This window comes from Oncorhynchus keta, chromosome 11 (genome assembly GCF_023373465.1).
Source record: "Oncorhynchus keta strain PuntledgeMale-10-30-2019 chromosome 11, Oket_V2, whole genome shotgun sequence".
Taxonomy (NCBI): Eukaryota; Metazoa; Chordata; class Actinopteri; order Salmoniformes; family Salmonidae; genus Oncorhynchus; species Oncorhynchus keta.
In genome coordinates, this window is record NC_068431.1 from 17,113,973 (window position 1) to 17,141,967 (window position 27,995).

General features: G+C 43.4%; 1 protein-coding gene across 3 annotated transcripts; it reads left to right on the forward strand.

Moving 5' to 3' along the window:
* The first annotated feature begins 2 nt into the window (after positions 1-2).
* LOC118389835 (protein transport protein Sec24A-like) lies at positions 3-27,995 on the forward strand. 3 transcript variants are annotated; one of them, XM_052529608.1, is made up of 25 exons: positions 3-446; positions 2,573-2,836; positions 7,045-7,608; positions 9,978-10,145; positions 10,456-10,533; positions 10,966-11,040; positions 11,168-11,313; positions 11,605-11,786; positions 11,927-12,029; positions 12,382-12,508; positions 13,578-13,687; positions 13,991-14,103; positions 14,511-14,629; positions 14,932-14,987; positions 15,212-15,418; positions 15,724-15,847; positions 17,524-17,682; positions 18,855-19,028; positions 20,400-20,510; positions 21,156-21,331; positions 21,668-21,805; positions 22,025-22,129; positions 25,617-25,709; positions 26,229-26,332; positions 26,637-27,995. In XM_052529608.1, exons 3-25 carry the CDS (start codon positions 7,095-7,097, stop codon positions 26,749-26,751), a joined length of 3,297 nt encoding a protein of 1,098 aa, XP_052385568.1. In that variant the 5' UTR covers positions 3-446; positions 2,573-2,836; positions 7,045-7,094; the 3' UTR covers positions 26,752-27,995. The 3 variants fall into 3 exon arrangements, with proteins under 3 accessions (XP_052385568.1, XP_035635606.1, XP_035635607.1); XM_035779713.2 differs by lacking the exon at positions 2,573-2,836; XM_035779714.2 differs by lacking the exons at positions 2,573-2,836; positions 10,456-10,533 and having other exon boundaries at positions 5-446.

Below are 27,995 nucleotides of genomic sequence, written 5' to 3' on the forward strand. Positions count from 1 at the left end.
CTGTAGAAATCCACTATGCACAGGAAGTGCCACGTGTACCGACTGCGCATGCTTGAAGAGGTTTTACGTTGTTCGTGCTGGGTGGGGAATCCCAAGAAGAGTGAAGGAACACAGATATTACGGAAAGGACAGTCTCACACGATTTTATTGACAAGGCCTACACCCGTAGTTGGACGGGGAACGGTCCTAACCATGGTCTGTGATAGCTAACGAGTCGACTAATTCACTTTTTTTCTCCATTTTTTTTTCAACCTGAAAGACGCTCCGTTAAACAAACATATCCCATTGCTAGCGGAACAGCTATCTTAGCTGGTTAGCTAAATAAGACGCAGCTAACTATTCGCCGACGAAGCTTTTAAATTTGATTACGGTCGGTGTCTATTTCAAGATGTCCAGTACGGGGTTCAACTTTCAGAATGGACCAGGAGGACAGCCATACGCAAATGGTGAGCAATTTCGCACTAATATTAGCTAGCCAACATGACCTAATCACAACGGTTTAGTAACTAGCGCGTTAACAAGATAGGCTTTTACTTGATCCTAATCTGATTTGGCCGGTTAGCAAGCTGGCTAGCTAACTACATTAGCTTGCTGCCTTGCTAATAATGCTAACCTAAAAGATGGCTAATGTTAGTGGTGGGCTAATTTACTCTTATCAAGACCACAGTTTGAAATTAACATTGTTCATGTTAGTTAAGTTAGCAATTTGGATATAAGTGATCGCTTTGATTGATACCTAACTTTTAGCTAGCTATGATAATCTGTTTTAGCTAGAGTCGTTGACAAATGTACTCGCGTATCTAGCTATCTACACTTAGTTATAGCTGCAATTTGTGTCAGTCTCTAGTCTAACTGATAATTAACGTTAGCTAGCGACTAGTGCTACCTTGAATTACGTTAGTCAACTCCAATTGAAGATCAAGTTCAGGGGAGAGACTGATAGTTTGGGTCATGATGATGCTACAAGTTGTCAGTTTAGCTAGCCAATTTTCTACTGTAGTTAGCTATATCTAGATGACTCGTACGTGGATCTTATATTTGGGTAATTGACCAAAAATATGAGTATTATTATATTATTAATTATATTATTATATAATTTGAGTCTTGTAATTTGATACCCTGTCGACTGATAAACTGTCATCCTCTAGTTGATTTAGTCTTTGTTTAGGGCTAAACCTTCCTCTCATTTGTTGAAGTTCCTTGTGTAAGGGTCGCGTGACTTTGTTGCCTTTTTCGAATCACTTGGCTGGTGTCACATAAAATGTAAAAGTATAGTTATAATCGTATTATGCTTTGCAACATCTACTCAGAAGTGAATGACGTACCACAGCGCTTTTTTTGTGCTCTACCTCTGTGTACATGTGGCACATTGGGACGATCCGTTCGAGTTGCATTACTTAAAAATAAAAATAAATCACTAGTATAAATATACTTTTTGTCTGGCATTTCTCTCCCTGAATGACATGTAAAGTACAAACATACAGTACCAGTCAAAAGTTTGGACACACTTACTCATTCCAGGGGTTCTCTTTATTTTTTACTACTTTCCACATTGTATAATAATAGTGAAGACATCAAAACCATGAAATAACACATGGAATCATGTAGTAACCAAAAAGTGTTAAACAAATAAAAATATTTTTTATATTTGAGATTCATCAGCAGCCACTTTTTGCCTTGATGACAGCTTTGCCCACACTTGGCATTCTCTCAACCAGCTTCATGATGTAGTCACCTGGAATGCATTTCAATTAGCAGGTATGCCTTAAGTTCATTTGTGGAATTTCTTTCCTCATTGTGTTTGAGCCAATCAGTTGTGACAAGGTAGGGTTGGTATACAGAAAATAGCCCTATTTGGTAAAACACCAAGTCCATATTATGGCAAGAACAGCTCAAATAAGCAAAGAGAAACAACAGTCCATCATTACTTTAAGACATCAAGGTCAGTCAATCTGGAACATTTCAAGAACTTTGAAAGTTTCGTCGAGTGCAGTTGCAAAAACCATCAAACGATATGATGAAACTGGCTCTCAAGAGGAACCACAGGAAAGGAAGATCCAGAGTTACCTTTGCTACAGAGGATAAGTTCATTAGTTAACATCACCTCAGATTGCAGCCAAAATAAATGCTTCACAGAGTTAAAGTAACACGACACTTCTCAGCATCAACTGTTCAGAGGAGACTGCATGAATCAGGCCTTCATGGTGGAATTGCTGCAAAGAAACCACTACTAAAAGACACCAATAATAAGAAGAGACTTGCTTGGGCCAAGAAACACGAGCAATGGACATTATACTGGTGCAAATCTGTACTCTGGTCTGATGAGAGCAAATTTGTGGTTCCAACCGCTGCGTCTTTGAGAGACGTGGAGTAGGTGAGCGGATGATCTCTGCATGTGAGGTTCCCACCGTGGTGGAGGTGGTGTATGTGGAGGTGCTTTGGTGGTGACACGGTCAGTGATTTATTTAGGATTCACGGTACACTTAGCCAACATGGCTACCACAGCATTCTGCAGCGATACACCATCCCATCTGGTTGGTGCTTAGTGGGACTATCATTTATTTTTCAACAGGGCAATGACCCAACGTACCTCCAGGCTGTGTAAGGGCTGTTTTACCAAGAAGGAGAGTGATGGAGTGCTGCATCAGATGACCTGGCCCCCACAATCATCTGACCGCAACCCAATTTGAGATGGTTTAGGATGAGTTGGACTGCAGAGTGAAGGAAAAGCACCCAACAAGTGTTCGGCATATGTGGAAACTCCTTCAAGACGGTTGGAAAAGCATTCCAGGTGAAGCTGCTTGAGAGAATGCCAAGAGTGTGCAAAGCTGTCAAGGTAAAGGGTGGCTCCTTTGAAGAATATAAGATATATTGATTTGTTTAACACTTTTTTTTCCCTTACTACATTATTCCATATGTGTTATTTCATAGATTTGATGTCATCACTATTCTACAATGTAAAAAATAATGTAGTACACACAAGTCAAAATAGAGACGAACCCTTGAATGAGTATGTGTATATAAACTTTTGACTGAGTGTACAGTTTGAAAACTGTTTCGTATCAATAATCTCTGGAGGGAACGTTAACCATCCAACCGGACTGAATTAAACACTAACTGTCAAACTGTGTTATTTGTACAGAACCAGTAGTACTTATTCTTTGTCTATAGATAACCAGAGAGTGTTTCAATTAGAGCAGGACATGTTCTTTATGCTGTTGGGTTTGGCTATTGATGATTTATGATTAAGCTTCATATTTTCCTTATCGCTGTAATCGAGGCAATAAAAAGTCTCTACTCCAACAGGTTTTTGAACTCTGATCATTCTGACCAAAGTGGATTTAATCTAGGGTGAATTCATCCTACTTAATTTACTTTAGGCCTAAACAGTGCACTTATCGAAACGATTGCATATTTTATCAGTGACCTGTTTGCTGTACAGTTGTGCTAAGATTTTGTCTCCATGTTTGACTCTTATACTTGCCTCTAATTGGCTGAGCATGTGTACTCGGCACAGGCCAGGTTCACTGTGATTGGAGGGAAGCCTTCAACACAATCACTGTGGCCAGCAGGCAGCTTAATGTTGGCGATTTCACTGGCGCTGCCCGGAAAGACAGGGATTATGGGTGTTAATCTTCACCATTGAGGAGTTGTTTTCTAATCCCACCTGTTTATCCTGGCTTGTCCAACAAGTCTTGAGCTACATTACATGTAGCACGCTGTTGCCGCCAGTCAGTCATGACTATTTAATTATAGTAAACCCTGTTTCTACCTAACAATCTTCAAGGTTAGGAGGAGTATTTGATTGGAAAAGTTCTGTTTTTGTGTCTGGTTTCATTTGTTCAGATCCTCTATTTACACTCACTGTCAGTACAGGAGTGTCGTCCAGGTGAGATTAGACTTGAGAAATGTGATTGCTGTGTCACTGTCCACACATATCATTTGCCTTATTTTGGAGACCTTGTCTGTATTTTCATCCCAATTTCCCTCACTGCTATTTAGTGATGGGGGGGTAATCAATAGTTACATATCGGGATATTATTTTTGACAATATATTTAAATCAATTATAACTTATATAGTTTTTACAATATCGCAATATGATTTTGGGCAAGCTTGCTGTACCTGCACAAACTCCAGTATTTGTCCTTTATAGCATATTCTCCATCTTTTGAAATGGGGAGCCAATTTGTTTTCAGCACTTATTTCTGTGACTGATCTAAACTTGTTTTCTCATGGCTCTCTTGTCCCTCTGCATCAGACATATGGTGAGCATATTGTTTGGACATCGAAATGCAATGAAATCACAGTATCGTATCACAATACATATATAATTGTGAGAATCGCAATACATATCATATTGGCGCCTAAAGTATCGTGAAAATATTGTATTGGGAGGTCCCTGGCAATTCTCAGCCCTATTGCATTTAGCCTGTTTTTGCTACTCTCAAAGTTATCTAGCCCAAATCCTTCTTCAGAGCCACAAACTGTTGAAGGACTAGTAAATCAATACTGCCAGGCAGTTCTACATCTAGTAGTGAAACATTTTCTCATCTTTTTTTATTAACTGGCAGGCAAATCAAATCAAATTTTATTTGTCACATACACATGGTTAGCAGATGTTAATGCGAGTGTAGCGAAATGCTTGTGCTTCTAGTTCCGACAATGCAGTAATAACCAACAAGTAATCTAATTAACAATTCCAAAACTACTGTCTTATACACAGTGTAAGGGGATAAAGAATATGTACATAAAGATATATGAATGAGTGATGGTACAGAGCAGCATATGCAAGATACAGTAGATGGCATCGAGTACAGTATATACATATGAGATGAGTACGTAAACAAAGTGGCATAGTTAAAGTGGCTAGTGATACATGTATTACATAAGGATGCAGTCGATGATATAGAGTACAGTATATACGTATGCATATGAGATGAATAATGTAGGGTAAGTAACATTATATAAGGTAGCATTGTTTAAAGTGGCTAGTGATATATTTACATCATATCCCATCAATTCCCATTATTAAAGTGGCTGGAGTTGAGTCAGTGTCAGTGTGTTGGCAGCAGCCACTCAATGTTAGTGGTGGCTGTTTAACAGTCTGATGGCCTTGAGATAGAAGCTGTTTTTCAGTCTCTCGGTCCCAGCTTTGATGCACCTGTACTGACCTCGCCTTCTGGATGATAGCGGGGTGAACAGGCAGTGGCTCGGGTGGTTGTTGTCCTTGATGATCTTTATGGCCTTCCTGTAACATCGGGTGGTGTAGGTGTCCTGGAGGGCAGGTAGTTTGCCCCCGGTGATGCGTTGTGCAGACCTCACTACCCTCTGGAGAGCCTTAGGGTGTCAGGTAGAGTGGAGGTGATATGGTCCTTGACTAGTCTCTCAAAGCACTTCATGATGACGGAAGTGAGTGCTACGGGGCGGTAGTCGTTTAGCTCAGTTACCTTAGCTTTCTTGGGAACAGGAACAATGGTGGCCCTCTTGAAGCATGTGGGAACAGCAGACTGGTATAGGGATTGATTGAATATGTCCGTAAACACACCGGCCAGCTGGTCTGCGCATGCCCTGAGGGCGCGGCTGGGGATGCCGTCTGGGCCTGCAGCCTTGCGAGGGTTAACACGTTTAAATGTCTTACTCACCTCGGCTGCAGTGAAGGAGAGACCGCATGTTTTCGTTGCAGGCCGTGTCAGTGGCACTGTATTGTCCTCGAAGCGGGCAAAAAAGTTATTTAGTCTGCCTTGGAGCAAGACATCCTGGTCCGTGACTGGGCTGGATTTCTTCTTGTAGTCCGTGATTGACTGTAGACCCTGCCACATGCCTCTTGTGTCTGAGCCGTTGAATTGAGATTCTACTTTGACTCTGTGCTGACGCTTAGCTTGTTTGATAGCCTTGCGGGGGGAATAGCTGCACTGTTTGTATTCGGTCATGTTACCAGACACCTTGCCCTGATTAAAAGCAGTGGTTCGCGCTTTCAGTTTCACGCGAATGCTGCTATCAATCCACGGTTTCTGGTTAGGGAATGTTTTAATCGTTGCTATGGGAACGACATCTTCAACGCACGTTCTAATGAACTCGCACACCGAATCAGCGTATTCATCAATATTGTTAACTGACGCAATACGAAACATATCCCAGTCCACGTGATGGAAGCAGTCTTGGAGTGTGGAGTCAGCTTGGTCGGACCAGCGTTGGACAGACCTCAGCGTGAGAGCCTCTTGTTTTAGTTTCTGTCTGTAGGCAGGGATCAACAAAATGTAGTCGTGGTCAGCTTTTCCAAAAGCGGGGTGGGGCAGGGCCTTATATGCATCGCGGAAGTTAGAGTAACAATGATCCAAGGTTTTTCCACCCCTGGTTGCGCAATCGATATGCTGATAAAATTTAGGGAGTCTTGTTTTCAGATTAGCCTTGTTAAAATCCCCAGCAACAATGAATGCAGCCTCCGGATAAATGGTTTCCACTTTGCAAAGAGTTAAATAAAGTTCGTTCAGAGCTATCGATGTGTCTGCTTGGGGGGGGGTGGATATATACGGTTGTGATTATAATCGAAGAGAATTCTCTTGGTAGGTAATGCGGTCGGCATTTGATTGTGAGGAATTCTAAATCAGGTGAACAGAAGGATTTGAGTTCCTGTATGTTTCTTTCATCACACCATGTCTCGTTAGCCATAAGGCATATGCCCCCGCCCCTCTTCTTACCAGAAAGATGTCTGTTTCTGTCGGCGCAATGCGTGGAGAAACCCGTTGGCTGCACCGCATCGGATTTCCGTGAAGCAAAAAACGTTAGTCTCTGATGTCCCTCTGGAATGCTACCCTTGCTCGGATTTCATCAACCTTGTTGTCAAGAGACTGGACATTGGCAAGAAGAATGCTAGGGAGTGGTGCACGGTGTGCCCGTCTCAAATGAGGCAGTCGGCTATTACTCTTTAGGCCTTTGGAATGCAGACTATAGTCATGGGATATTCACTTGGGATGTCAGTGTGTTGCTGTATTTTATGTCAAATTCTGCCCTGTAGTCTAATCTGTCATGATCCTGTCTTCCAGGTCCCTTACAGAATCAAGTAGTGTTGCAGCCACCAGGACCGGGTTACAACATGGCCCACCAGCCTCCATACAACCCAATGCAAGCCAAGGGCCCCATGCCGCCTGGCCCTGGACTCTATAACTCTGGGCCCTACCAGCCCATCCCACCAGTCAGCTCTTACCAGGCCTCCCCAGGTCAGCCCAGGTTAAACAGGCCTCCTATGGGACCTCCCCACCCCATGACACCCCCTCAGTCCACCAGCCCTTGCCCAGGCCTCAGGATGCCCCCAGCGCAGCCCACCCCTGCTCTACCTGTGTCTGCTAACAGCTACTACCAGCACCCGCCAGCCTGGCAGTGTGGGGCCCTTCCACTGGGAGCTCCTCCACCAATGGGGGCGCCGCCTCCTATGGCCACTCCTCCCCTCGCGTTTGTGGATAATCACGTGACCTCCTCGCCTAACTTGGCACCACTCCAGGCCCCCTCGGCGGGGTACAGCGCTGCTCCTTCTCCTGTCTACCACAACGCCATGCAACCCTCGGGTCCTCCCTTGCCTCCTACCTCCCTCCACAGATCCACCCAGCCAGGTAAAACTCAATGCAGAAGGGCTCTGTGATTAACACACTGTTACAAATGCTACAGCAGTTTGACTTCCTACGATGAAAAACACTTGGTTGAAAAACATTTAGGCATTATGATGTTATGACATTGACTGGTGGTTTGACTGTGTAGTGACACTTCATATCAGGATTAACAACAGTAACAACAGGTCACTATGATGTCACAGGGAAGCGCCAAAAGTGTTCTAGCAAGCTGATGTTGGAGGTGGACATTGCCCCCTGCTGACACACACACACACAGATCCAATTGGCTGCACATATCTTCTTGGCAGACACTCTTGAAAAGTTGTCCAGGGACCGATGGAGAGTTCCAGTATCCTCTGGTGATATTCAAATCCATCACCAATATCAAATCAAAAACAGATTGTATTGCCGCATGCGCTGAATACCACAGATGTAGACATTACCATGAAATTATTGATTACAAACCTTTACCAACGATGCAGTTAAACAAACATATAATACAAAATACAAGTCTTAAAACAAGGAATTAAATGAACAGGGTAATAAGGTATTTGAGGTAGATATGTACATGAAGGCAGGGTAAAGTGACTAGGCATCAGGATAGATCACAAGAAGAAGGGCTCCAGTGGGCCCTCGATCACCAACACTGGACAACTGAAAAGTGGAAGAACTTTGCCTGGTCCGACTAATCCCGGGTCCTGTTGCGTCATGCTGATGGCAGTCAGCATATGGCGTAAATAGCATGAGTCCATGGCCCCAACCTGCCTGGTGTCAACGGTATAGGCTGGTGGCAGAGTACCAGATCAATGTGCAGAGGTATTTGAGGTAGATATGGACATGAAGGCAGGGTAAAGTGACTAGGTATCAGGATATGTAGTAATAAGATTAAGAACAGAGTAGCAGCAGGGGGTGTGTGCGCCTGTTCTTCAGTACATTTTGGTCATTTATACTGGAATATCTGAAAATTAATATTAATTTATAGTGTTCATTTTTTTATTTCTGTGTCTGTTCATGAGTTTCTAGTAGATAGAGAAAATAGCCTAATTAATGAAAAAAACATCTAATCAGCAATGGCATTATTTTCAATTCACTCTGCAACTCTTCTAGCTATTGACTTATTTCACAACTGACAACAGTTTGCTGCCAAAACAAAGACTCTTTAACATAGTAAAATATGTCTGCGCTATATAGAAGAATCATGCTGAACCCTCATTTTAAACACCAATAGTATTCACTAAATTGAAAACCATCTTATTGAATTATTTCAAATATTTTTATGTGATGAACCTGAGATAATTAGATGTCTGTAAATATCGGATAATTCTGATTTAGATTACATAAAATTCTGGTTAAAAAATCAGGTAAATTTTCTAGTAATTCACCTTCCCTTTGCAAACCTGTGTGTGAGAGAGTGTCAGTGTGTGTGCGTATATAGTCTTGTGAATGTGCGTAGAGGCAGTGCAAGTCTGGGTAAGCGTCATTTCCTGGGCTCAGATAGGCAGTTTAGTCACTTACTCAGGACTCACCTACACCACTAGCGGTATTTATGGTGTGTGGCTGTTGTGGTCAGAAGACAACAGTGATTCATGAATGCCGATTATCGCATTTATGTAACAATGTGGTGTAAGAAATATCACATGGGGCATCAAGGATGACTCCTTGATGACTGATTTTGAATAGGATTCACTCCAATTTGGCCAGTTGACTATTTTCATTAAAATTGATTTGATGACAGTATATTCATATTTACAATATCTGAATGACAGATTTTTGCTTTTGGAAGAATGGTTCACTCTTGTCTGAAATGCACCAGTCAGTGTAGTCTCTGTAGGTACTGGGGTTCATTGACATTAGCTAGCTCTGGGTCACCAGCATCAGCTGTCATGGGACTCGTCACCTCCAGTGTAGGGATATGTTACTCTCCTCAGAGGGGCCTAGTTTCCTCTTATGCACGATAGTCCCCATACCATATACGATATACTCAATTTCTCTATGGCTAATTGGTCTTTTGACCAATCATATCACATTTTTCTTCCAGAGTCAAAAGACTTGTGAAATGAAAATCAGAGTTGGGCTGCCTGTGTAAATGCAGCCATAGGCTACATTGTCATGATATGCATCATGCGGCCTGGCCTATAGGTGCCAGTTTTATTGCCTTAGGTTAGGCCTATGTACAGCTTAGCCTCGACCAAGCCAGTGAGTGATACATGGGCTGGCAGCACAAGACTATGTAGGAGCTACTTCTGTAAATATATAATTGTTATGTTAACATTGGCCAAGGTTTGTGTTGAGGGTTGTGATAAGATACTGTATAAGACATTTTAATATGTATGGCAAATGATCCTGAATGATATGTTCTTGTGGTTGTCCAGGCTCTGCCCCTCCTCCAATGAACCCTGTGGCTGCTCCTCACACATACCAGCCAGGTATGACAGCACCTTACGGCCACCCACCTACAGGACCCACACCCTTGATGAGACCCACTCCACCCCCCATGGGCAATGCTACCCCTCCCCTTCCCTTTGGCCCAAAGACTGATGGTAAGTAAATATAAGTTTAGGGACTGTAGTCTTACATCTCAGAGCAGGAGTGCTGATCCATGTTCAGTTTTGTATTTTAAATCATAATGAATTGGAGGGTAACCTGATCCTAGATCAGCACTCCTACTCTGAGACTTTTTGTTTTTATCCTCTCATCTAATAATATGTTGTTTACCTTGGTCTTTGAAGCATCCACATATATTTGTAGTTGTTGTAAATTGAAGTTTTAGTGAGGGGGGGGCTGTATCCGAGTATCTCCAGCAGCCACCCTTGGGGTCTCATTTCCTTCTCTTTCCTCCCACCGTGACAGCTCAGTGTGGGAGTGATGCTAGTGATGATGCTGCCCACACTGAGTACGACAACCAGGAGAATGATATTGAGTGTCCAGGTGTGGTTTAGTCACTATCAGTGTTGTGGTACTTGTATGTGTGTGGTCCCTGTGTACTTTTGATGTCCTCTATTAGATTTTTAGCATGGTTTCTTAGAGAAAAGGCCTAGAGAACTTCCATGGATCTTTCAGATATTCTGTGTTTACATTCAATACTGTCTTAGTTTTTGCCATTATTACATTTTAGTGACCTCATGGGTATCAGATTTTTCATTAAATTATGTCTTAATGTCTTTCATTGTGACTGAAATTAGGTGCATTGAATATGCAATTTCTACATTTCCTCTCGTGGCAATGAAACAAAGTGACCTGAAACATAAAACAAAAACGTCTATGCTAATTACTAAGTTCTCCAAAAACATTTTGTCAACACCCCAAAAAAAAAAACTAAACTAAACTCATCCTGACTCTGGAATCTTTGCTCTGTAACAGGACACATACCCACACCTGCTCATGGCGCTCAAGTTCCCAACAGCTTTGATCACTTGGAGACAAGCCCTAAAATGGGTAAGTCCTCTACTACTCCATAGTTTAATCAGAAATTAATGACTAATATTACATTTTTGTCCCCTATATTTACTGCTAGCAACACTCAGAACTGACATGAGGCATGTTTTGGTGCTTGTCCCTATAGCTGGCCCACCCCAGCAGCCAGCCCCCCCTGTTCGACACATGGGTCTGTCCTACCCCTCTTTACCCCCAGGGTACCAGAACACCTCCGCCTCCCCTATGCAGGCCCAGACGCAGCCTTACAGCCATGCACCTCAGTCATACCAGCAGGTAAAACACCAGACTGCTCTCTGCTTTCTCAAACCAAATCCAAGACTGACATACTAACAGTACAACGCTCAACTTTCTCTATTATATACAGAGCTTAGCACTTGTCTGATCACGTGAACACTTCAACATTTTAAAATGAACTCTGAATGTTGAAATGGTACATGGATAGACTGTTCAAATATTGAAACTTACCAGTGTTGCGTCCCAAATGGCCCCCTATTTCATATAGTCTTTTGACCAGGCCTTTGTTCATTGTACTCACCATTGTACTGTCCTATGTTTCCTCCACAGCCGTCTGCAGGTCCAGCCCAGCTGAGCCCCTCCCTGGCTGGTTTGAGTCTGCAGTCCCAGACCCCTGAGACCCTGAGGGTGGTTAACCTGCTGCAGGAGAGGAACCTGCTCCCCCCGGGCCCCATCACCCCTCCTACACCCTGCCTGCCCCAGGACCTGCAGAAAATCAACTGTCACCCAGAGTGAGTGATAGTTTATCTGGCACTGTTTTTCAATGTCAATCCCCACCACAATGTTGAATATTGTCAAAAGTGTTAATGTACTTTTACTGTGAAATGTACTGGTTCAGACCTGTTGTTTCTCTTGCCTCATCTCTCTACAGGGTCTTCCGCAGTACCCTGACCAACATCCCCCAGACCCAGTCTCTGTTAAACAAAGCCAAGCTTCCACTCGGCTTGCTGCTCCACCCCTTCAAAGATCTCTCGGTAAGATGTTGCCCACTATCTCCCAACCCTCAGTAGACTTCCTTCAACCCTTCCCTCTTCTGGTAAAAGATAGAAGAATGCATTTAGCCTAGAATAACTGTATTTAATCTACACATCTATGATCATGTCTTTTAAATGTAATTTGATGTTTTTCATTTGTATGGAACTTGGCATTGACGATTGTCATAACCTAACATGTCCTAAGGGTTTGATTTTTCTGTGAACTGCAGCAACTAGCTGTATTAAGTTTTATTCTTCAAGAATCAATGGTTACAGCTTTTTTTTAAATGATGTACCAATCCGATTGTACCTTTTTTTATTTTTTATGATTTGGTTTGTCTGTACACTGCAGCAACTGCCTGTGGTCACCTCCAGCACTATAGTGCGGTGTCGCTCCTGCAGGACGTATATCAACCCCTTCGTGACCTTCCTGGACCAGAGGAGATGGAAGTGTAACCTGTGCTACCGGGTCAACGACGGTAAGGACCACAGCCACGAGCTCCTCTTAAATGACACCCTGTCTATTCTCCATATTCAGCACCACTTTTGACCACATCCAATGTTTAAGTTTATTTTATTTTTACAGGGACAGTGCACATTAATCAACGTTTCAGTAAAATTGACGGTTTTAGCCAGCCGGCTAATTTTCAACCGCAGTCCCTGGGCAGGTTATTTAAAAACAATTACAATATAGACAATCATTGAGCAGTGAGCACACGCAGAGCAACATAGGACAAGCAAGACGTAGCATACAGACAGAGCAACAGAACAAAAAGCAACAAGACAAAATTCATAAAAGCAACAGTGTTTCCACACCTCACAAGCTACAGACAACATGGAAAGTGGCAATACACAGCTAGGGATGTTCACAAATCTGATTGGCCTTTAGCCATGTATTCATACATCTTGTGAAAGTGTGGTGCAGTTATGTGTGTTTGATGGCAGTGTATTCCAGACATGGGAAGCTCTCACAGAGAAAGCGGATTTAGTAAAGGTGCTTTTCCTTAAGGGAACTATACAGTCACCTCTCATGGCAGACCTTGTGGATCTGATGCCATATGTTTGGGTTTTCTGTTTAAGAAAAATACTGAGTGGAGGGGGAGCCAGGCCATTTAGGATCTTGAATACAAGACATGCGTCGGTGTATTGCACAAGATTTTCCCAACTCAGGAGCTCATGTTTTCTCAGGATGTAACAGTGATGATGGCTACTGGGCTTCTTTGACAGCCTGTTTGTAGACAGACTGAATAGGTTTTAATGTTGTACAGCAAGCCTGGGCCCAACTAGTCAAGCAGTATGTTAACTGGGGGAGTATCATAGATTTGAAGTTCATTCCAAACACATGTTTTAAGTGAGAAGTTAGGCTGGTCTGAAGCGGAAAAAGGACATTCACTTGAGCACCAAGGCCTAACTTCACCCATGCTCTACCAATATATTCCAGCACATAGCTTTGACCTAAACGTTCAGAATTTCATTCACCTGATGACAGTAGTGATGGACAGTCCTGTTCTTTTCTGACTGATGACAACCTCAATGTTTGTTGTACAGTTCCGGAGGAATTCATGTACAACCCAGTCACCAGATCGTACGGAGAGCCACACAAAAGACCTGAGGTCCAGAACGCCACCATCGAGTTCATCGCACCCTCAGAATACATGGTAAATACACATTATATAGTTTTAAGATTTGTCTATTTAAAGCATTGCATGTTATTTTGCCTGAATCTGTGGTAAGTGGTTACACCCCCCTTTTATATGCTACTTAAATGCAGATGAAATGAGCAGTGTTCCACTGTTGCCACGTTCATAGTGATTCCATCAGGCTTTCTGCCTCCATGGAGTTGTTTATGATTTCCTGGAGTTGTTTATCTAGGAAGCATATGCATGTTTTGTTAGGGTGTGGTAAGAGAGTGTGGTGTATCAGTGTGTTTGTATTGATGGTGTGAAACCTGTCATCCTCAGCTGAGACCCCCCCAGCCTGCCGTTTATCTCTTCGTGCTGGATGTATCCCACAATGCCGTGGAAACGGGATACCTAGATGTCGTCTGTCAGTCACTGCTGGAGAACATCAACGCGTATGTGTACATCAGTTACAGACTGAGGATGCTTCCCAAATGGCATCCGGAAGCCATTGGGATGCAGATTAAATACACTCCTGGGATAATGTCCACAGCCCTGATATGATGGTTCATTATGTATTGTCCTATTAAGCTATGTAATAACATATTCTGTACTGATCAATACTAGGTAGCTTAAAGACTTCAGTTTAGCATCAGATAGCCCTAAAACAATGTTTATTTGAGTTTAATGTGACTATATACACATTTTTGTCATTCAGATTAATAACAAAAAGTGATTCAGACACAGAAATAAAATAACTTACAGAAGTATTGAGCAAGAAGAAGAAAGTCAATATTAACTGAACCGGACCACACATCACTGTGACCTGTGAGTATCGGCTGACTGACCATGTGTGTTCCAGGCTCCCTGGAGACTCCAGGACAAAGATTGGCTTCATCTCCTTTGACAGCACCATCCACTTCTACAACCTCCAGGAAGGCCTGGCCCAACCACAGATGCTCATCGTCTCGGACATTGAAGGTGGGAGACCACAAAGTGCTTATAAGCTTTGTCATTAGAATAATTCACTGTCTAGAAATGCCTAGGGAAATGAGGAAGGTCCACACTCACTATTTGCAGTGAAAGAAAGGAAAATGTATTTGTTATTTTGTGACACATGCTTCACCCAATCGGGCTTCATCAGTGTATAAGTTGTGACAACATGGAAAAACATCCTATAGATGGGGCTGAAATATATAAATGATGCTGTACTTTTAAAGTCTTTATTTCAGGAGGTTGCAGTGGTCTAAAGGTCTTCTATGCTGTTTTTTCCTTTCTTCCAGATATATTTTTACCAACACCAGACAGCCTTTTAGTGAACCTCAATGAATGCAAGGAGGTAAGGAGCTCTTAAAACTATTCCTGTACAGATTCCTCAGAGACAGGCTCTCAACAAAATGTTAAACGAAAATGTTACAAGTCCAATCGGTAAAACTATTCACAGCAACATCGTGAAAATGCATCAAGACACACACACATTGGGTCACTTTTTTTTGCCTGAACCTCTTTTACACTGTTTTGCGTTTCAAAACTTTATTGAAAAATGTGTTTTTATTCGTACAGCTGGTGCAGGATCTGCTGAAGAGCTTGCCCCAGATGTTTGGCAAGACTATGGAGACCCAGTCTGCTCTGGGCCCGGCCCTGCAGGCAGCCTTCAAGCTGCTGTCGCCCACCGGGGGGCGTATGTCCGTCTTCCAGACCCAGCTGCCCAAACTGGGCGTGGGGGCCCTCAAGTCCAGAGAGGACCCCAACCAGAGAGCTTCAGCCAAGGTCGGGACTAGCGAGAGCCTGGGTCTCACTGGTTTATGTATTTTGTATCCAAAATGGCACCCTATTACCTATATAGTGAACTACTTTTTAGGTCCCATGTGTAGGAAATGGGTACTATTTGCTGTACATTTTATTTTTAATTACTTGGTAAAGAGAGGAATGCAGTGTGCACATCTGTTCTGCAGTGGCGGTAGAAACTTGATATCTTTCTCAATACTCGAGATATAGTTTCAGACATTTCTTATGCCTAATATTCTCATTTAGAAATGTTTTGTTGTGCTCATTGTGTGGTGGTGATTCCCCAGGAAATCCCGAACCTGTCTCCTGCCACAGACTTCTATAAGAAGCTGGCCCTGGACTGTTCAGGACAGCAGGTGGCTGTGGACCTATTCCTACTGAGCTCCCAGTACTGTGACCTGGCCTCTTTAGGTGAGTGGTGCCTTCTGACTGATACATCTGAACTTCAGTGTGTTATTATTAACAAAGTCACTTTATTTCAGCAGCCAGCAGTGCTCTTTATCTGTCTGTGTTGCTGTATACAGTACCAGTCAAAGGTTTGGACATACCTACTTAAGGGTTTTCTTTATTTTTACTATTTTCTAAATAGTAGAATAATAGTGAAGACATGATTCCATATGTTGTTTTGATGTCTGATCAAAATTCTAAACGCAACATTTTACGGTGTCGATCCCATGTTTTATGAGCTCAAATAAAAGCCCAGAAATGTTCCATATACACAAAAAGCTTTTATCTCAAATTCTGTGCACAGATTTGTTGATATCCCTGTTGGTGAGCATTTCTCCTTTGCCAAGATAATCCATCCACCTGACGGGTGTGGTATATCAAGAAGCCAATTAAACCGCATGATTATTACAAAGGTGCACCTTGTGCTGGGGACAATAAAAGGCCACTCTAAATGTGCAGTTTTGTCACAACACAATGCACAGATGTTTCAAGTTGAGGGAGCGTGCAATTGGCATGCTCTCTGCAGGAATATCTACCAGCGCTGTTTCCAGAGAATTGCATGTTAATTTCTCTACCATAAACCAATGTCGTTTTGGAGAATTTGGCAGTACAGACCACATGTAACCACGCCAGTCCAGGGCCTCCACATCCGGCTTCTTCACCTGCGCGATTGTCTGAGACCAGCCACTCAGATCGCTGATGAAACTGGGTTTGCACAACCAAAGCATTTCTGCAAAAACTGTCACTGTCTCAGTGAAACTCATCTGTGTTCTCGACGTCTTCACCAGGGTCCTTGACCTGACTGTTGTTTGGCGTCATAACCGACTTCAGTGGGCAAAAATGCTCACCTTTGATGGCCACTGGCATGCTGGAGAAGTTTGCTCTTCACGGATGAATCCCGGTTTCAACTCTACCGGGCATATGGTGGTGGTGTGTGTGTGCAAGCGGTTTGCTGATGTCAACATTGTGAACAGAGTGCCCTGTGTTGCCTGTAGGGTTATGGTATAGGCAGGCATAAGCTATGGAAAAAGAACACACTTTGCATTTTATCGATGGAAATTTGAATGCAAAGAAATACCATGACAAGATTTGAGGCCTATTGTTGAGCCATTCATCCGCCACCCTCACCTCATGGAAGCTGAAAATGTCCCAGTTATTCCATGGCCTGCATACTCACCAGACATGTCACCCATTTAGTTTAGCACATTTGGGTTGCTCTGCATCAACGTGTTCCAGTTCCTGCCAATATCCAGCAACTACGCACAGCCATTGAAAAGGAGTGTGACAACATTCAACAACCTGATCAACTCTATGCGAATGAGATTAGTTGTGCTGCATGAGGTAAATGGTGGTCACACCAGATACTGACTGGTTTTTCTTAAGGGATCTGTGACCAACAGGTGTATATCTGTATTCCCAGTGCCATGTGAAATCCATAGATTAGGACCTAATTTATTTATTTCAGTTGACAGATTTTCTTATATGAAGTATCACTCAGTAAAACCTTTGGAATTGTTAGAGGTTGTTTTTTATTTTATTTTTATTTATTCAAATGCCATAAGGCCCTTCCTATAGAACATCTTACTCTGGTTGGACTCATGTGTAATCTCTGCTTCATCTTCTCTCTCTCGTTCTCTCAGCTTGCATATCCAGGTATTCAGCAGGAAGTGTGTACTACTACCCCTCATACCAGCAGCAGCACAACCCAGCCGGGGTTGAGTGCTTCCAGAAGGATCTCAAGAGGTACCTCACCAGGAAGATTGGCTTGGAGGCTGTAATGAGGATCCGCTGCACTAAAGGTAACAAGTCCTCACTCAATATTTTCTCACTATGTTGATTGCCTTGCATTGTTATTTCACATGGAAGCAGCAGCACTTTAAATGTCAGACATTATATTCTATAATGTCCTTGTGGAAAGTGTTCGCTGAAGGAAATCTCAATGACAATTTAGGAAGGATACTGTGAACCCTGTAAACGTATGGTTGTGAGTCTGTCTGTGCTCCAGTTGATTTCAGTATCTGGGAGTAAAAACTGTCAGATTAAATGTATTTAATTCAAATCTCTCGGACCCACTTCTATATCTAAACTTAGCAAAGAAAGAAACGTCCTCACTGTCAACTGCATTAAGTACTGCAGTGTTTCTCCTCCTCATGGACTGCACCAGATTTGCCAGTACTTGCTGTGAGATGTTACCCCACTCTTCCACCAAGGCACCTGGAAGTTCCCGGACATTTATGGGTTGAATGGCCCTAGCCCTCACCCTCCGATCCAGCCGGTCCCAGTGAAGAGCACTTTTTGCCAGTCCTAGCCTTACAACAGGCCTACAACCCCTCAGTCCAGCCTTTCTCAGCCTATTGCGGACAGTAAGAGCACTGATGGAGAGAGTGTGTGTTCCTGGTGTAACTCGGGCAGTTGTTGCCATCCTATACCTGTCCCGCAGGTGTGATGATCGGATGTACCGATCCTGTGCAGGTGTCGTTACACGTGGTCTGCCACTGCGAGGACGATCAGCATTCCGTCCTGTCTCCCTGTAGCGCTGTCTGTGGTGTCTTACAGTACGGACATTGCAATTTTTGCCCTGGCCACATCTGCCTCATGCCACCTTGCAGCATGCATAAGGCACGTTCACGCAGGTGATCAGGGACCCTGGGCATCTTTCTTTTGGTGTTTTTCTGAGTCAGTAGAAAGGCCTCTTTAGTATCCTGAGTTTTCATAACTGTGACCTTAATTGCCTACCGTCTATAAGCTGTTAGTGTCTTAACGACCGTTCCCACAGGTGCATGTTCATTCATTGTTTCCCATGCTTGTTCAATGAACCGTAAATGGTGTTTAAACCCTTTACATTGAAGTTATTTGGATTTTTGCGAATTATCTTTGAAAGACCAGGTCCTGGAAAAAGGGATGATTTATTTTGTATGTTGATTATTGTGAAAAGAAAATATAAAACTCTGACCCCTCAACTTCCATGCAGGTTTGTCCATCCACACGTTCCATGGGAACTTCTTTGTGCGCTCCACGGATCTGCTGTCCCTGCCCAATGTGAACCCAGACGCGGGCTTTGCTGTGCAGATGTCCATTGAGGAGAACCTGGTGGACATGCAGTCCGTCTCCTTCCAGGCTGCGCTGCTCTACACATCCAGCAAAGGTACACTGTCTGGAGCTGCTGTGATGGGGGTGTAGGGAGCTTTACCATGAAAAGATTATCTGTGTTCGAATACTCACACTAACCATACTATTTGTGACCTACTTTGAGTATGTAGTCTGCTTATAGCTCATACTATGAATATAGTTAGTATGCCAGAAGTTCCTGGATGTTGTACTACATTCACCAAAATTCAAAGTATACAAGAAGTGGGACACTATTTCTGTGTTTTTAGGGCCCATAATGCAATTCTTCAGAATGGGCGTGGCTTCACATTTTCAGATTTGAAGAAAATGGGGGGGGGGATATGCTGCCGAAGTCTGAGAGCGGATACAAATTCATCCATTTAACTAATTATGACAAATGTTAAAATGTTGCGCAATGTAATAAAGTAATGACTTTTCAAATAAGTTACATTACATGTTATGTTGTCTGACAATTTGTTAGCTACGCTAACCTTATGAACCACATAGCATATCATGACAGCAGTTGCTTGTATGTTGGCTAGCTACCTAACTTTGGTTTGCTACTAATACATTGAACTTGCCAGTATATTAACTATATACTATAACTTTTATTGACTTGATTATTCACGTCATACATAGCTTAGTTACGTGGTATAGTTGTTGTGCTTTCTCAAAGGACATTGTTAATGAAGTCCGTAAGATGTCTAGCTAGTAATATATAATAATATAATAATAATATATGCCATTTAGCTGACGCTTTTATCCAAAGCGACTTACAGTCATGTGTGCATACATTCTACGTATGGGTGGTCCCGGGAATCGAACCCACTACCCTGGCGTTACAAGCGCCATGCTCTACCAACTGAGCCACAGAAGGACCACATGATTTGTTATGCTAGCAAGAAGTTGCATAGCAACAGCATCGACTTCCGGTAGACGGGCGAAGCGCAAGTACACTCAACTGAATGGATTCCGTTGGAATACAGTAAACTAAAATGAACTAATAGTATGTAGTGTATATTCTCATTAAGTATGTAGTATACAGTATGTTAGTATGGGTATTCGAACACAGCTTTTGTCATTATTTTTCTGTGGGATTTACTTGGTTTAGATTCACTATGTGCGTCCCAAATAGCACCCTATTCCATACATGGTGTACTACTTTAAACCAGGACTCAAAATGCTCTTGTCCAAAAAAGTGCCCTATTTAGAGAATAGGGTGCCATTTGGGACTCACTGGAACAAGTGAGATGGAACACTTTTTGTAATGGATACTGAAATTTAAAGATGTTATTTCTTTCTGAAGTGCAATTTAGTTTTGTTTTTGTTTCCTTTATTGACAAATATATTTCCGATGCATACCAATTGTAATGCTGAAATAATAACTTGTTGCTTGGTGTTTCTACAGGAGAGAGAAGAATTCGAGTCCACACCATGTGTTTGCCTGTTGTCAACTCCCTGTCTGACGTCTTTGCTGGGGCTGATGTCCAGGCCATCACTGGTCTGCTGGCTAGCATGGGTAGGTAGTTCCAGGGACGCAGTGTTGGTGTAGTTATTAAAGGCATGTTTATTTCCATCAGTACCAGGTGAAGTCCTTAGACTGTCCCATCATCCTGTGGTCTTTAATGTCTCATAGTGAGAACACGCTTGTCATCCACACAGTGCCATCCATAGCTGCCTCATTTGCATGGACAGATGGTGATGTCAGATGGTTGCCTGGTTACTGTGACCTTTGTGGAATCCAAGTGGCTAAATCAAACTGACTGAAGACTAATCTTCTTATGTATTGGAGGTTTTATTAGTATCAGTCACTGATAAAATATTATTATTCTACATGTTATTCAGTCACATTATTTGGATGGTCTGGAAAGTCCATCTGTAGAAGCTCTACAGATAAGCAACTGCTTGCTAAGGTTAGAGTTGATTTTCGAATAAGGGTTAGGGTAAGGGCTAAGTTTAGGGTTAGAATGTGGGTTAGTAGATGGTGTGTAGAGCATCTACAGATGGACTATCCAAATGGTGTTGGTTGCTTTTGTAATGAAGGCCATGACTGCAAACTTGTACTGTACAATCATGTAACTTGTGAATCCCAATCCCGGAGGTAAAAATGTAGCTGGGAGTTTTGAATTCAATGCCCTGTTCCTGATGTGTCCTCCCCCTCTAGCTGTGGATCGCTCGGTGACGTCCAGTTTGAGTGACGCCCGGGACGCGATGACCAACGCTTCCATCGACTCTCTGACATCCTACCGCACCTCTGTGCTCACTATCCAGCAGCCTGGCCTCCTGGCCCCCGCCTGCCTCAGGCTGTTCCCCCTCTACATCCTGGCCCTGCTCAAACAGGTACACTACCCACCCACTCTCTCCCTGGCTAGTACCCTGGCAGTCTACAGCTTCATCCCATATGGCACCCTGTTCCCTGCACTACTTTTGACCAGGGCCCATTGGGCTCTGGTAAAAAGTAGTGTGCAATATAAGGAATAGGGTGCCATGTGGGATGAAGCCTACTTCCCATTGGGATTTCAACTTTCACTGACGAGTTATAATTACAACTCAGCATAGCATAAAAACCAGCTTTAAAACACCATAAGAAATCCAGTCAGTCAAACTGACCAAGCTACCTTTATTGGCTTACGGATCTCCTTTGCTCATGTTGTTTTTATTCTCTGTGGTTCACAGAAAGCCTTCCGAACCGGTACAAGCACCAGGCTGGACGACCGTGTGTTTGCCATGTGTCAGCTGAAGTACCAGCCCCTGGCCTACGTCATGCTGATGATCCACCCAGCGCTGTACCGCGTGGACGACCTGACTGATGAGGTGAGGGCTGGGGGAACAGAGCATGGATAATGAGAAGAGCAATATTTTTCTCTACTTTTATAGTTTATCACCTCTTATACACTCAGATCATTTAAAGAAAGAACACTGATATTCAGGTCAATGCTTCGGCTTCCATCTGACGTGTGGATATATTGCACTTTTCCTCTTTTATTAACCAAACTTCTCTTTTCGTCCCCCTCCTTCCACCCCCCTCCACAGGGAGCCCTGAACATCAGTGAGCGTGCCATCCCCCAGCCCAGAGTCCAGCAGCTGTCTGTGGAGAAGCTGAGCAGAGAGGGGGCCTTCCTTATGGATGCTGGCTCGGTTAGTAGCATGATGATGATGTACACCATATGTGCAAAAGTATGTCGACACCCCTTTCAAATTAGTGGATTAATCTATTTCAGCCACACCCGTTTCTGACAGGTGTATAAAATAGAGCACACAGCCAATATAATATCCATAGACAAACATTGGTAATAGAATGGCCTTACTGAAGACCTAAGTGACTTTCAATGTGGCACAGTCATAGGATGCCACCTTTCCAACAAGTCAGTTTGTCAAATTCCTGCCCTGCTAGAGCTGCCCCAGTCAACTGTAAGTGCTATTATTGTGAAGTGGAAACGTCTAGGAGCAACAACTGCTCAGCCGCGTAGTGGGAGGCCGCTCAAAGAACAGGACCGCCGGGTGCTGAAGCACATGGGGTGTAAAAATCATCTGTCCTCAGTTGCAACACTCACTACAGAGTTTCAAACTGCCTCTGGAAGCAATGTCAGCACAAGAACTGTTCGTTGGGAGCTTCATGAAATGGGTTTTCATGACTGAGTAGACTCACACAGGCCTAAGATCAACGTGCAATGCCAAGCTTCGACTGGAGTGGTATAAAGCTTGCAACCATTGCACTCTGGAGCCGTGGAAACGTGTTCTCTGGAACACCATCTGGCAGTCCGACGGGCGAATCTGGGTTTGGGAAATGACAGAAGAATGCTACATGGCCCAATGCACAGTGCCAACTAACGTTTGGAGGAGGAATAGTTGTCTGGGCTGTTTTTCATGGTTCGGACTAGGCTCCCTTAGTTCCAGTGAAGGGAAATCTTAATGCTACAACATACAGTGACATTCTAGGCGATTCTGTGTTTCCAACTTTGTGGCAACACTTTGGGGAAGGCCCTTTCTGTTTTCAGCGTGACAATGCCCCCATGCGCAAAGCGAGGTCCATACAGAAATAGTTTGTTGATCGGTGTGGAAGAACTTGACTGGCCTGCACAGAGCCCTAACCTCAACCCCATCGAACACCTTTGCGAGCCAGGCCTAATCACCCAACATCAGTGCCCTACCTCACTAATGCTCTTGTGGCTGAATGGAAGCAAGTCCCTTACGCAATGTTACATGTGAAAAGCCTTCCCAGAAGAGTGCAGGCTGTTATAGTAGCAAAGGGGTGACCAACTCCATATTGATGCCCATGATTTTGAAATTAAATCAAATCAAATTGTATTTGTCACATACACATGGTTAGCAGATGTTAATGCGAGTGTAGCGAAATGCTTGTGCTTCTAGTTCCGACAATGCAGTAATAACCAACAAGTAATCTAACTAACAATTCCAAAACTACTGTCTTATACACAGTGTAAGGGGATAAAGAATATGTACATAAAGATATATGAATGAGTGACGGTACAGAGCAGCATAGGCAAGATACAGTAGATGGTATTCGAGTACAGTACATACATATGAGATGAGTATGTAAACAAAGTGGCATCGTTAAAGTGGCTAGTTATACATGTATTACATAAGGATGCAGTAGATGATATAGAGTACAGTATATACGTATGCATATGAGATGAATAATGTAGGGTATGTAACATTATATTAGGTAGCATTGTTTAAAGTGGCTAGTGATATATTTGACATTTCCCATCAATTCCCATTATTAAAGTGGCTGGAGTTGAGTCAGTGTCAGTGTGTTGGCAGCAGCCACTCAATGTTAGTGGCGGCTGTTTAACAGTCCGATGGCCTTGAGATAGAAGCTGTTTTTCAGTCTCTCGGTCCCAGCTTTGATGCACCTGTACTGACCTCGCCTTCTGGATGATAGCGGGGTGAACAGGCAGTGGCTCGGGTGGTTGTTGTCCTTGATGATCTTTATGGCCTTCCTGTAACATCGGGTGGTGTAGGTGTCCTGGGGGGCAGGTAGTTTGCCCCCGGTGATGCGTTGTGCAGACCTCACTACCCTCTGGAGAGCCTTACGGTTATGGGCGGAGCAGTTGCCGTACCAGGCGGTGATACAGCCCGACAGGATGCTCTCGATTGTGCATCTGTAGAAGTTTGTGAGCACTTTTGGTGACGAGCTGAATTTCTTCAGCCTCCTGAGGTTGAAGAGGCGCTGCTGCGCCTTCTTCACGATGCTGTCTGTGTGAGTGGACCAATTCAGTTTGTCTGTGATGTGTATGCCGAGGAACTTAACTTACTCCCCACTCCACTACTGTTCCATCGATGTGGATGGGGGGTGTTCCCTCTGCTGTTTCCTGAAGTCCACAATCATCTCCTTAGTTTTGTTGACGTTGAGTGTGAGGTTATTTTCCTGACACCACACTCCGAGGGCCCTCACCTCCTCCCTGTAGGCCGTCTCGTTGTTGTTGGTAATCAAGCCTACCACTGTGTCGTCCGCAAACTTGATGATTGAGTTGGAGGCGTGCGTGGCCACGCAGTCGTGGGTGAACAGGGAGTACAGGAGAGGGCTCAACGCATCCTTGTGGGGCCCCAGTGTTGAGGATCAGCGGGGTGGAGATGTTGTTGCCTACCCTCACCACCTGGGGGCGGCCCGTCAGGAAGTCCAGTACCCAGTTGCACAGGGCGGGGTCGAGACCCAGGGTCTCGAGCTTGATGACGAGCTTGGAGGGTACTATGGTGTCAAATGCTGAGCTGTAGTCGATGAAAAGCATAGTTCACATAGGTATTCCTCTTGTCCAGATGGGTTAGGGCAGTGTGCAGTGTGGTTGAGATTGCATCGTCTGTGGACCTATTTGGGCGGTAAGCAAATTGGAGTGGGTCTAGGGTGTCAGGTAGAGTGGAGGTGATATGGTCCTTGACTAGTCTCTCAAAGCACATCATGATGACGGAAGTGAGTGCTACGGGGCGGTAGTCGTTTAGCTCAGTTACCTTAGTTTTCTTGGGAACAGGAACAATGGTGGCCCTCTTGAAGCATGTGGGAACAGCAGACTGGTATAGGGATTGATTGAATATGTCTGTAAACACACCGACCAACTGGTCTGCGCATGCTCTGAGGGCGCGGCTGGGGATGCCGTCTGGGCCTGCAGCCTTGCGAGGGTTAACACGTTTAAATGTTTTACTCACCTCGGCTGCAGTGAAGGTGAGTCCGCATGTTTTCGTTGCAGGCCGTGTCAGTGGCACTGTATTGTCCACAAAGCGGGCAAAAAAGTTATTTAGTCTGCCTGGGAGCAAGACATCCTGGTCCGTGACTGGGCTGGTTTTCTTCTTGTAGTCCGTGATTGACTGTAGACCCTGCCACATGAATGAGATGTTGGATGAGCAGGTGTCCACATACATTTGGTGACGTGGTGTTTAATTTATTAGGGACAGCTACAATGACAGCATTGACACATTGCATCATCAACAGTCGGATGCATTTCACCATCATGCTTTAGCTTGCGCTAATTTGCATGATTATTGAGGAATCCTTCTGTCATTTGACGTACGAAATAGATACTTACAACACATCTACAGTGGATTCTTCTCAACAAACACACATGCATAACACGAACACAATGTGACTGACTTCTCCATTCTCCAACAGGTGATCTATCTCTGGATCGGAAGAAACTGCAACCCAGACTTCCTCACGCAAGTCCTGGGGGTCCCAGACTACGCTGCTGTGCCTCAGAACATGGTAAGGAACCTAAGCACCTGCTCCCCCTTTAACTGTTTCTCTTAGCCCAGCTCCCCTGCTCCTGACAAGGTTCTGTATCGCTCACCAAGACCTCTGTTTATAACACAGTATAATACACAGTGGTTCGAGCCCTGAATGCCAATTGGCTGAAAGCCATGGTATGTCAGACCATATACAATGGGTATGACACCATTTTTTCTTTTTTTTTTTACAATTAAATTGTTAACCAGCTTATGTAATAGCAATAAGGCACCTTGGGTTTGTTGTAAAATGCCTATATTCCACGGCTAAGGGCTGTATCCTGGCACTCTGCGGTGCGTCCTGTTTAAGAACAGCCCTTAGCCCTGGTGTATTGGCCATATACCACTTAATTCACATGTGTTGGTTGTATCTTTTGTTTGTGACTTATATTGTACTGTGTGTGTATATATTGCACTATAATGCTGTTTAAAATGCGATGCACAACACATTTCCTGAAAGGGAGACCATAAAGATATTATTATGTGTTCCATCTCCCAGAACCTTCTCCCAGAGTTGGACACTGCAGAGTCCCAGAGAACCAGAGCGTTTGTTGGCTGGCTGAGGGAACAGAGGCCCTTTTTCCCCATCCTGCATGTCATTAGGTAGGCAGTAGTAACTAGATGAGATCACTGGGGGAGTTCAGAGGCAATGTCTGCATTCCAAATGGACCCCTATTCCCTTAATAGTTCATTACTTTTTACCAGGGCCCATAGAGCTCTGGTACAAAAGTAGTGCACTGTTTAGGGAATAGGGGGCCATTTGGTTGAGTTTGAAGCCCAAAATGAAATGAGATCAGGTTGAAGTCATTGACAGCGAGTTTTGCTGACCTGTCAAACGACTGAGTTCAATTCAGCAAGAGACTGTAAATGTTGTGGATCCAACCTTCCCCTTTCTTTTCCTTTCCAGGGATGAGAGCCCACTGAAAGCCAGCTTTATGCAGAACATGATTGAGGATCGGACAGAGTCGGCCCTGTCTTACTATGAGTTTTTACTCCATGTCCAACAGCAAGTCTCCAAGTAAACGCAGTGTATGGAGTCAGCCCTGGGAACACTGACAGGATGTGTGTGAACGAACGTTGGGAAGATTGAACCTGTCAGGGACGGCTGCCTCTCACAGCATCTTCAGTTATGGCGCACTATTCTTGTGTCGAGCATTGCCTTTCTTAAAGATTGCGCCCCCATCTGCAGACCTTCTTTCAAACAGATCAAACTTTGTGGTGAGCAGGACATGGACAGAGGCAACTCGGCTAATTCTGATTTGGCTCTTCTTGTTTTCAGCTGGAACATGTTGTCAAGACCAGGGAATCCATGACACGATATTATGTACATCAGTGATTGAGCAAATCAGTGTTTATTCTCATAGAACTATGCTTTCTAAGAGATCCTTTCAGATACAGTTCTGGCTATGGATGTGAAGTCTTGTTCAAAAAGCACCGTTGTATTTGTTAATAAAGTAATATATGTATCATGCTGAAGGCCATGTTGAAGGAGTATCGTCTAACCTCGGACTGTTTATTATTGGATGTCCCCTTATGCATAAGAATACAGTATTTCTCAGCTATGATGATGACAATAGTCATATACCAATTAGTGGTAAAGGACAGAATTTTGGTTATTATTGTGTCGAACAAATCTCTAGACTTAATGTAAAGTCCGAAATGTAGATGTTTTTAAAGGTGAACAGAGCTCGTTATAATTTCCTGCCTTGAATGTTGTTGACTAAGGGGAATTCCACGGTAACAGTGACACTGAGACTCAAATATTTCACTTTAAAATGTATTTCAAACAAAAACCAGTGATTGCAAAGTTAAACAAACCATATAACTCTATGCATGATGTCTGTTACTGTGGAATTGGAATTGCCCCTAAGCAATGGAATGCCGTCTCATCTCTTGGGTCAGATCTTTCCTTCAAAGACTCCCTCACCCATTCTCCTCTCCTCATGGACATTCAAAACAACTAGCTTTTTTTTGTTTTTAGTTTAATTTATGAGATTCCCGATCTGATTAAATATTGTTATTGCCTTGAATGGGAACTCACTTTTTATTATTGAAACTGTTTAAATACAGACACTATATATTAAATATTTTAATATAATAGGATATGGGAAATTCTTTAACACGGACATATAACAAAGCCATTGTGATCTTTTAATCATGCTTATTGATACTTGTATATTGAAAATACTCCATTATAATGGTAAAGAATTGTTAATTTTAGTATGAAGATGAAATGACGCTAATAAAATGTTTGGGAATTTTTAAA